General features: G+C 37.0%; 1 protein-coding gene across 1 annotated transcript; it reads left to right on the top strand.

The window, feature by feature from the left end:
- Nucleotides 1-7,595: 7,595 nt before the first annotated feature.
- Nucleotides 7,596-8,611, top strand: LOC114647565 (trace amine-associated receptor 4-like). The gene has a single exon (XM_028796185.2). The coding sequence runs from the start codon at nucleotides 7,679-7,681 to the stop codon at nucleotides 8,609-8,611; it is 933 nt and encodes a 310-aa protein (XP_028652018.2). The 5' UTR covers nucleotides 7,596-7,678.
- Nucleotides 8,612-9,289: the final 678 nt, after the last annotated feature.

Genomic DNA, 9,289 nt, shown 5'->3' with positions numbered 1-9,289 from the left:
CCCCCACCCTACAGGCACGGGACGGGACAGGACGGGACACACACCAAGAGGGGGATTCAACAAGCCCATAGAAGACAAAAAAAAAGAACACAAAACCACCCCACAGACCCTACAAGCAAGGGACGGGACACACACACACCCAAAGCCACATCTTCTAAAGTGAACGTCGACACCTTCACACTAGGCAGCATAGGTGTCGGCATAGGTGTCAAGCCCATGGAACACAAAAAGAAAGAAGACGCTCACGCAACAACAATCCTCAACCCCCCCCCCCCCCAATAAGAAGTGACACCCAAAACCACATTTCTAAAGGAAACGTCCATATTAAACATACGTCATCTGAACACCTTCACACTAGGCAGCATAGGTGTGAGCATAGGTGGATCTCCTTACAATAAAGCACTATTAACCGTTCAACTGGCAGAAAAGGCTACATATTAACAGTGAGTGCGATCCTCCTTATTACTTATCCAATGCACGACGTAGACTGAAACGGACTTTTCGCAAAGCGGTGGCAAATCAATTAAAACTACAAAATAGCGCGTCACAAATAATGTACATGCAACAACGCGGCAGTCAAACGCCACAAGCAAAACATGCCCGTCGCGGACATCAACGCCAGACACCTGCTAAATGCTTACGCCAGTTGGCTGACAACGCCTTCAATAATGAGTCCACTATTGAGGAAAATTCATTGGGATTAATGAATGTTATTTGCAATCATTGTCATTCACTTAACTTCCCAGAAGAAACAACTGGCAATACAAATAATGAATTTACACGTTGTTGTCAAAAGGGGAAAATTAGACTGCCTCCTTTACATATAATCACCACGGACCAAGTGTCATTGAAACAAAACCAGAATAAAGCACGGTCAGAAATTAAAGACAGAGTAGAAAGGAAAGTAAAACGTCATAAACAGGTTGAACAAGGGGGCCACGCACATGGACAGCAGGTTACAGATAATGAAGACCGGAATTCAAAAGCTTGAAAAACATGAGCTCAACTGACCACAGATACAAACTGAAACGAGAAAAACTACGGGGTCCGCAGTAGTCCACAATGCACCACGTAATAGTACGGACGAGGCTCTGTATTACCGGTGGGGGACTCCAGAATGACACGGGCAAACGCTCCGTATTAAACGTGCGTCATCCAGACACGTAGCTGCCCAGTGGGCACGGGTTCAAAACGCCGGGGGTAGGCAAGCGAAGCGAGCAGGGGGCGAAGCCCCCTTGTGTAATACAGAAACTGGAGTTCCCTATGTTTATATACACACTCTAGGACAAGAAACAACATTGGTAAATATTTAAATGAGAAATTTTAAATGTAAAAAATTAATAGATTCATTCAGTCTAGGGCTAACCCTAGTGGTAGTTGGGATTAGCTACAGCACAACCCTGTTCAGGACAAAGGGGTTCAGAAAATGACTGACAATTTAATATTGACTAGTCACAATGCAAATAGGAAAGGTGCTATATAAATAAAATGCATTATTATTATTATTATAAATAATGATAATGTATTTGTGTGGTTTGATAATTTGCATCTTAGCTCATTAACACTGGATGATGAACTTATTATCAAATACATTTATGCACAAACTGCATTCTCAGAGACTGAAGCATCTCTAGAGATACCTGCTGAATTCCTCTGCAAAATATTTAAAGCATATTTGAGAGGGTAAATCATTTCATATTTCATATTTCATTTGTAAGGCAACCCTTTATGAAACTATAGAAAACGCTAATAAGTTAAATGATTTGTCAGACAGGAGTGCATAGGGGACCCCATCAGTTTTCAGATAGGGTAAGCAGTACCACTTCTAACCAAGTGATGTTGCAGTTGGTAACTGCTTTTCCCCATTCTTAAAGATCTTCAAGAAACCGACTTTCATCACTTCCTTTAAACTCCACAAAGTTCTACCCCGTCTGGGGTATCCACTATATAAAATGCCAAAAAACACAAAGTGGCCATTTATTTTTGGACCCGTAACTGAGTGAGACACAGCAGTTCATGGTTGTGGCTGTTGCCATTTTTGACTTAAAATCATATTTCCTTATTTTCGCTTTCCTTTTCACCATTAAATGGGTTTTCAAAAAGGAAGTGTCCCAATTCTTCATCCTTGTCCCACTTCTTGTTCTTTCAGGTTATATACTGAAATAAGGAAACCTTAAAGAACAATTGTAGATATTTACAATGCATTTGAAGCTTAACCAACACAAAGAAATTACATCCATCCATCCATTTTCCAACCCTCTGAATCCAAACACAGGGTCACGGGGGTCTGCTGGAGCCAATCCCAGCCAACACAGGGCACAAGGCAGGAACCAATCCCGGGCAGGGTGCCAACCCACCGCAGGACACACACAAACATACCCACACACTAGGGCCAATTTAGAATTGCCAATCCACCTAACCTGCATGTCTTTGGACTGTAGGAGGAAACCGGAGTGCCCAGAGGAAACCCACGCAGACATGGGGAGAACATGCAAACTCCACGCAGGGAAGACCCAGGAAGCGAACCCAGGTCCCCAAGTCTCCCAACTGCGAGGCAGCAGCGCTACCCACTGCACCACCATGCTGCCCAAGAAATTACATAGTATTTTATATTATCCAGTATATAATGAAGGTGAGGCTCATGCCAAGGATTTCTTCCAAAAAACAGAAATGCCACAGCTTGAAACTGTGTTCATGGAAGAACTACACAAACCATAAAGGCTATTTGAAAACCAAAATGCCCAAACTTCCTAAAAAATAGGACAGCTATGGGTGCAGATAGCTATCTGAAGAAATTCCTTTGATAATATCATATAACAAATTGGATATGTTGTCTAAACCTACAATAAAACAAATTTTCTTTATGAGAAATGATTCAAAGCTTTTATCATATTTTGCAAGAATTTATCAATGCTGTAAAAACAACATATGAGCCTCTGTTTTGATCTTTTTTAAATTTTAGAATATATAAGGAACTACTTCATATTGGCTTTTCTTTGCACTAAGCTTTCCATATAATGTAAAGGAACAGGGTTGAGCTCTACTAATGTAAGATGAAACATAAAATGTTAAGAATGTTATATGTGTTTTTATTTACAATGCAGTTAATTAAAAATAATTTTTTAAAAAAATTGGTAAAACACAAGAAATAACTATAGTCTACTGAGATATTCACAAATGAGACACTGTTTTGGTTCAAGATCTATTTTATTTTTAAATACAGGAATCTGCAATTACATATTGGAGTAGTCATTAAAACCATAAACAAAATCCCAGATCTGAGATACACCTCCCCACACTAATAAATGTGATTTAAATGTGTTTGCCACCTTACAATACTTTTTGAGACTAAATTCATATTAACAGCAGCCAGCCACAACTGAAAGGAAAGAAGAAGATTAGCAATGGGTAAAACTGCAAGGTCTCATTAAACATGTGATGAAAATTAAAAGATTTTAAAAGCAGAGAAGTCCATTCCAAGATACTGTATGTGAAGCTTTCAGTAACAGGAATAGAAAAAGATAAATGGGAGTATAATAGTTAAGTAGCCAAACAAAAAGATGGACCGGTCCAGTTTAATTACTATTAAAATAAAAAATGCATTAAAAGCTATTGAAATGTTTAAAGTTTTAATATTTTTGTCATTGCTTGTGTAAGCACGGGTCCGAACAACATCAGACAAACACCAGCACTTTATAAAACACACATTTATTATACTAAATAAAGTCCCACACAACACAGTGCTCCCGCACCAATCGCTCCCAACACAGGCCTCTCTCAATGTCCATGGGCCGCCTTTCTTCCTCCTGTCACTGGAGCTTCATCCTGCTCCAGCTCCCAACTCTAGCTCTTTGACTGTAGGAAGGCGGCCCCTTTTATATTGACCTGGATGTGCTCCAGGTGCTTGCTGATGACCTTCCAGCGGCACTTCCTGGTGTGGCGGAAATGCCGCACTAGCACCTGGAAGCACTCCAGGCGTCCCTGGAAGGTCCTTCCTCCACCTTCCCAGGTGTGGCGGAAGTGTCGATCTCCTGGGATCCACGATGCTCGGGGCGTCCCCTGGCGGTGGCCATGGGCCCCTGTGGGTTTGAGCCTCCTTGCTCCGTCCCTGTGGTCCCCTCATCATCCAGGGTGGTTGCCCCCTCGTGGCCGGGGGAACGTATAGACCACATCCCGGTCCTTCCAGGCGTCCCGGCTGGGTCTGGCCCCTAGCCTCCTGCGACACTTGGTTAATTAGGGATTTATTTGAATTATTGACTTTTTGTCAGGGTGCATTATAGTGGCAGACGCACTGTTACCTCTATATGAGAGATGAATGGGCAAACTCAACATAAACACTGATTTTGCCTGAAATTAAAATCAAGTCCTTGGATTGCTGAGGTAGCCATACAAATCAAGCTGCCACTATGTAACCCAATCTTTTTTTCTGTTAGCGTAAAATAAATTAACTGATCAGTGTACAATAAATGTACTACACACTTTAAATGAAAACTGAATATGCTATCTGCAGTTAGACGATCATAGACCCTCTCATCAGGTTTACAGAGGTTTTGATTCTGGCAGTCAGACATTCTCTTTTTCCCACTTCATTGTAGAGTATTTGAACTTTCAGTTAAGCTTATAATAAGAGACTACTTAACTCCATATTTTCTGAAAGGGGTCAACAATTTTCACAATTCTGAGATGATTTGTTCCTGATGTACTTATTTTGGCTCCAGCCTTTATCCAAGGTGACTTAAAACATTTAAGATAGAACTGGCTATGTTTCTTTTGTTTTTCCAATTCAAGCACAGGCAGGTGAAGTGACTTGCTCATGGTTACACAGTGTCAATACCAGACATTGGACCCACAACCTGATAAGACTGAAGTCCAAAGCCTTTGTCCCATGCCACACTGCCTAAAATGTTTGAATTCTGCTAGATTTCAATTTAGGAAACCTCCTGGATTACATTTCTAAGATTGTAAACTTGACTTTGTCAACACAGGTTCTCAGATTTTATAGAAATTTAGCACATTTATTTTTCAGGGTACGTTATCAACAAAATTCCATTTTTGTTGAGATATCTGGAAAAGAGCACACTGTATAAATTTTTGATATTTCAAAATCTTTCTTTGAAAAGCATTGGCAAATTTATAAAATCATCTATTTTATAATACAGAAATAATTATGTAGGCCTACAATCAATAGTTTACTGCTTCCTGTTTACCTTGAGAAGGGTGACTTCATCTTATATATTTTGTATATTTTCCTCTTTTAATCCTCCAACAGCTGCTTCTGAAAGCAAAACAGATCTGTAATAGCAGTTAGTCAATAATCAGGAGGAGCATAATATAATTGCACTTTATAATGATTCAGTATATTCCTGACAATTTAATTTAGGGGCTCTTAATCTGGAGTGTCCGTACCCCAAGGGGGTGCGAGATGGCATTTTAGGGAGTGTGACAAAGAGGAAGGTTGTGTCAAGATTCGTCAAAATCGAGTGAGGTGCGTTTTCCGACTTATTAGTGGTACAATCATTGTCTTACAGTGTACCATCATTTTTAGGTCATTTATACGTTAGTGTTCTTGTTCTGTGATATGAAAAAATTAAGTATTGCACGTGCAATTGTCCTGCGAATGAGAAACAGAAATTCGTGTTCTCAATTGGTTCCTTGCTGCAGGCGAAGCGTTCAAAAAAGGTGAATAACTCTTTTATGATGCAACCAAAAAAATTAAAGTGCTCTAACTTTCAAATTTAGTAGACTAGTTCTCTGAATATACCTGAATGTTATGCCATGCACTGTTCATTCTTTATGTGGTTTGCAAAGGTTTTATCAATGAATATAAGGAATGTTATTATAAAACATTACCAGCACATGTGGACAGTGCTCCAGGAAATTTAAACTCAGAGAGGAATTAGGCAAAAGACTACTCTCTGAAAAATGACAGAATGAAAGAGAGATATGGAAGTTTTGGGTAAATCTGGCATTTCAGGAAGGCCAGGTAAAAAGATTTGCATAGTTTAATATTTCTTTTACTACTTTTTATCCTAACAGACTTTAACATAAATTTGAACCTGTTTATACTTCTCTCGGATATTTGGTTTTGAACTTTCTTGATTTATCCTGAAACTGTGTGGATAGCGCTTTATGTACTGAGAAAAGCACTATATAAATGTAATGAATTATTATTATTATTATTATTATATTTACTAGGGCATAAAGGGGTAGGCTCTTGGGCACCCAACCATTACCATACTGCACGTATTCAACAAGTGTCATCCACTAGCACAGGAAGAAAACAAAAAGTTGCCAGACAAATATCCTGCAACAAAAGCCAATACGACTAAAAATAAAGCTTTTAGATCTGTAATGATGTGCAATTATGAATACAAAAAAAATGTACAGTCTTTAGCATCTGCTAAGATAGTTCATCTCAAGGGAAAAACCTTTTTCTTGCAATATTAAGGAGCCTTTGTGGAATACAGTTAGGGAGTAACCTGTTAAAGGAGCTTGGGGATAATAGCTCAAGGAAGATTATTTTTTGATTGTGAGGATGAATCTTTGCTTCTCATTATGAAAAAAAACAAGGTTATAGAGATACTGCATATATCGTTTATAAAGAATTATGTAAGAAAAGGTTCAATATACTTTAATGTTTATTGGCTTGTGGCATCTGAAAGGTAAGGTTTGAATTACTGATCACATTGCTCCATCATTTTGATATACTTTTGTTGTTTGCTAGGTATGGTTAAAATGCAGCTGTGATTTTATTTGTACATTGAAGTAGATTTGTAAAACAAAACAAAAAAAAAATGTATAAAAAGGTATTAGCTAATTTACACAGAAAGCAAATCATCATTCTCTATATCTAACTGATACTTTTTACTTTAGCATGTTAACAGATTTTCACATAGATATTTGTAAACCAGAGCACCTTTTGCACCCAGTACTGCTGGCATAGATCATATCCAGCCGGAACCTAAATTGGACTTGTTGGGTTCAGGAAATGAATGGATAACTGTTTTTATTTACTTTGCTTTTTTAACAAGACATATTTTATTTGCTCAAATTAAGTATGACCTTATTTTTTTGAAAACTGGTAAAAATTGAAGAGGTGTTACAGGTATTGTGCAGGTTTTAATTTATGGAGTAGTAAGCCACCCTGAGAGGCCATTTTATCTATTGCAGGTTCAAGAAAAACAGCTAAAAATAGCCAGAGGTTATCCAGGATTACTAATCAAAAATTCTTGCTAATATTCTACAAAAGTAGCTGTAAGTCTGTAAACACAATTATTGTATGACTTACATTTTTTAAGTCCATAGTTTCCATCACTGATTAGATGAAGCCATAGTGATTACTCTAATTATGTATAATTAAAAACGAAGGTTTTTATGCATAGTTATATAAAAATCTTTTCTTCACAATTTAATTATAAACTCTGTAATAATAAACAATATTGTATAAATATGAGGCTTGACATTCAAATACAAAATGCTTTGTCCAGCAGACTAACAAAATATTTTTTTTTTTGCAGGAGCTGGAAAAATAAAAAAGAAATCTTTAAGAATTAAACATTTCTCAAGATTAAGAATGAATTTAATGAAAACAAAGACTTCTCAAGATACGCTTTATTGTTTTGAACTTATCAATGGATCGTGTTCTAAATCATTAAGGCCGGCCTTAATAAATGGTGCTATGTATATTTTCATGTCTGGAACGATACTAGTAACAATTTGTGGAAACTTAATAGTTATAATCGCCATTTCACATTTCAGGCAACTTCATTCACCTACAAATTTTCTTATCTTGTCCTTAGCTTGTGTGGATTTCCTTTTAGGGGTACTTGTCATGCCCCATAGTATGGTTCGATCTGTTGAAACCTGCTGGTACTTTGGAGATTTTGTATGTAAAATTCATTCCAGCTGTGATATGATGATGTCAATGGCTTCCATTTCCCACCTTTGCTTTATTTCCATTGACCGCTACTATGCAGTGTGTGATCCTCTGCACTATCAAACAAAGATTACTACATTAGTGGTTTCTCTGTTTATTGCTTTCAGCTGGCTTTACGCAATGTGTTTTGCTTTTGGAGTAGTGTTTTCAAATGTACAATTAGTAGGCATTGAAGACTTCATTTTATCCAGCTCTTGTGTTGGAAACTGCGGTCTGATTTTTAACAAACAGTGGGGGGTACTTGTAACAATTTTTGCCATTGTTATTCCAGGAACAATTATGATATTTTTATATATAAAAATCTTCTTAGTTGCAAAAAGGCACATCAGAATATTAAATAAAATGCCGGGAAGTAAAGTTACGCAGGAGGAAAAGAAAAAACAAAAATTTCAGGAAACAGAAAATAAAGCAGCAAAAACATTGGGTATTGTAATGGGAGTGTTCTTGGTGTGTTGGTCGCCCTTTTTTATTGCCACAATCATTGACCCTTTTGTTGGTTTCACAACACCACCTGTGCTATTTGATGCCTTGGTGTGGTTGGGATACTTTAATTCAACTTTTAATCCTATTATATATGGGTTCTTTTATCCATGGTTTCAAAAAGCCTTGAAAATCATATTAACAGGTAGAATTTTCACCAGGGGTTCAGATACCATAACTCTTTTCCCAGAGTGACTGTAAAACATAGTTTCTGAAACTGTAATAAATGCATATTATTCCATATACTAAATAATGGTTACAAATGTTCTCAGATTTGGTAAATAAACAATCATGTTTTTAATGATATATCAACAGTTTTTTGTGTTCCTGTTTTTTATTAAAAGTAAAAAAATTACTATTGGTAAAGCCAACTTAAAATATATACATTTCAATTCCTGTTTCCTTTTTAGGAGAACTTTATGGTTCTATGTGTTTTATTTAAAAAAGTTTCTAACAGTAATATAGCATGTTATTTAAACCAATTATTTTTAGCTTGGTGTTTGCAAGAATATTATACTATCTAGGTAAATCAAATATGTGAATATTAAAAATCAGAGGAGGATACAGGGCAATAAAAACATTGCAAGCAATTTGTAAACCTGTGTTACTTTGCTTTACTCCCTGCTTTCTGGCTGCAGATGTTGAAAAACACTCTGGTTTGCATTGGTAATAAGTGGCAGAAATTAGTGATTATTTTATTGTAAATACATATTACGTGTAGCTGCTGAAATATATAAGGTGTCATCAGGCACGGGTAAGACGCGTGTGAAAAGAATTCTCAGAGTCCAGGAGTTCGTTTTTTGAAGTATTTAGTGAAAGATAAAAGCAAATAGTTCACACAAGAATAAAAAAAAAAATAGTTAAACACGTAAA

Source organism: Erpetoichthys calabaricus, chromosome 3 (genome assembly GCF_900747795.2).
Source record: "Erpetoichthys calabaricus chromosome 3, fErpCal1.3, whole genome shotgun sequence".
Classification (NCBI taxonomy): Eukaryota; Metazoa; Chordata; class Cladistia; order Polypteriformes; family Polypteridae; genus Erpetoichthys; species Erpetoichthys calabaricus.
Note: the sequence above shows the minus strand (reverse complement) of the source record. Positions and strands in the feature narration are given on the sequence as shown.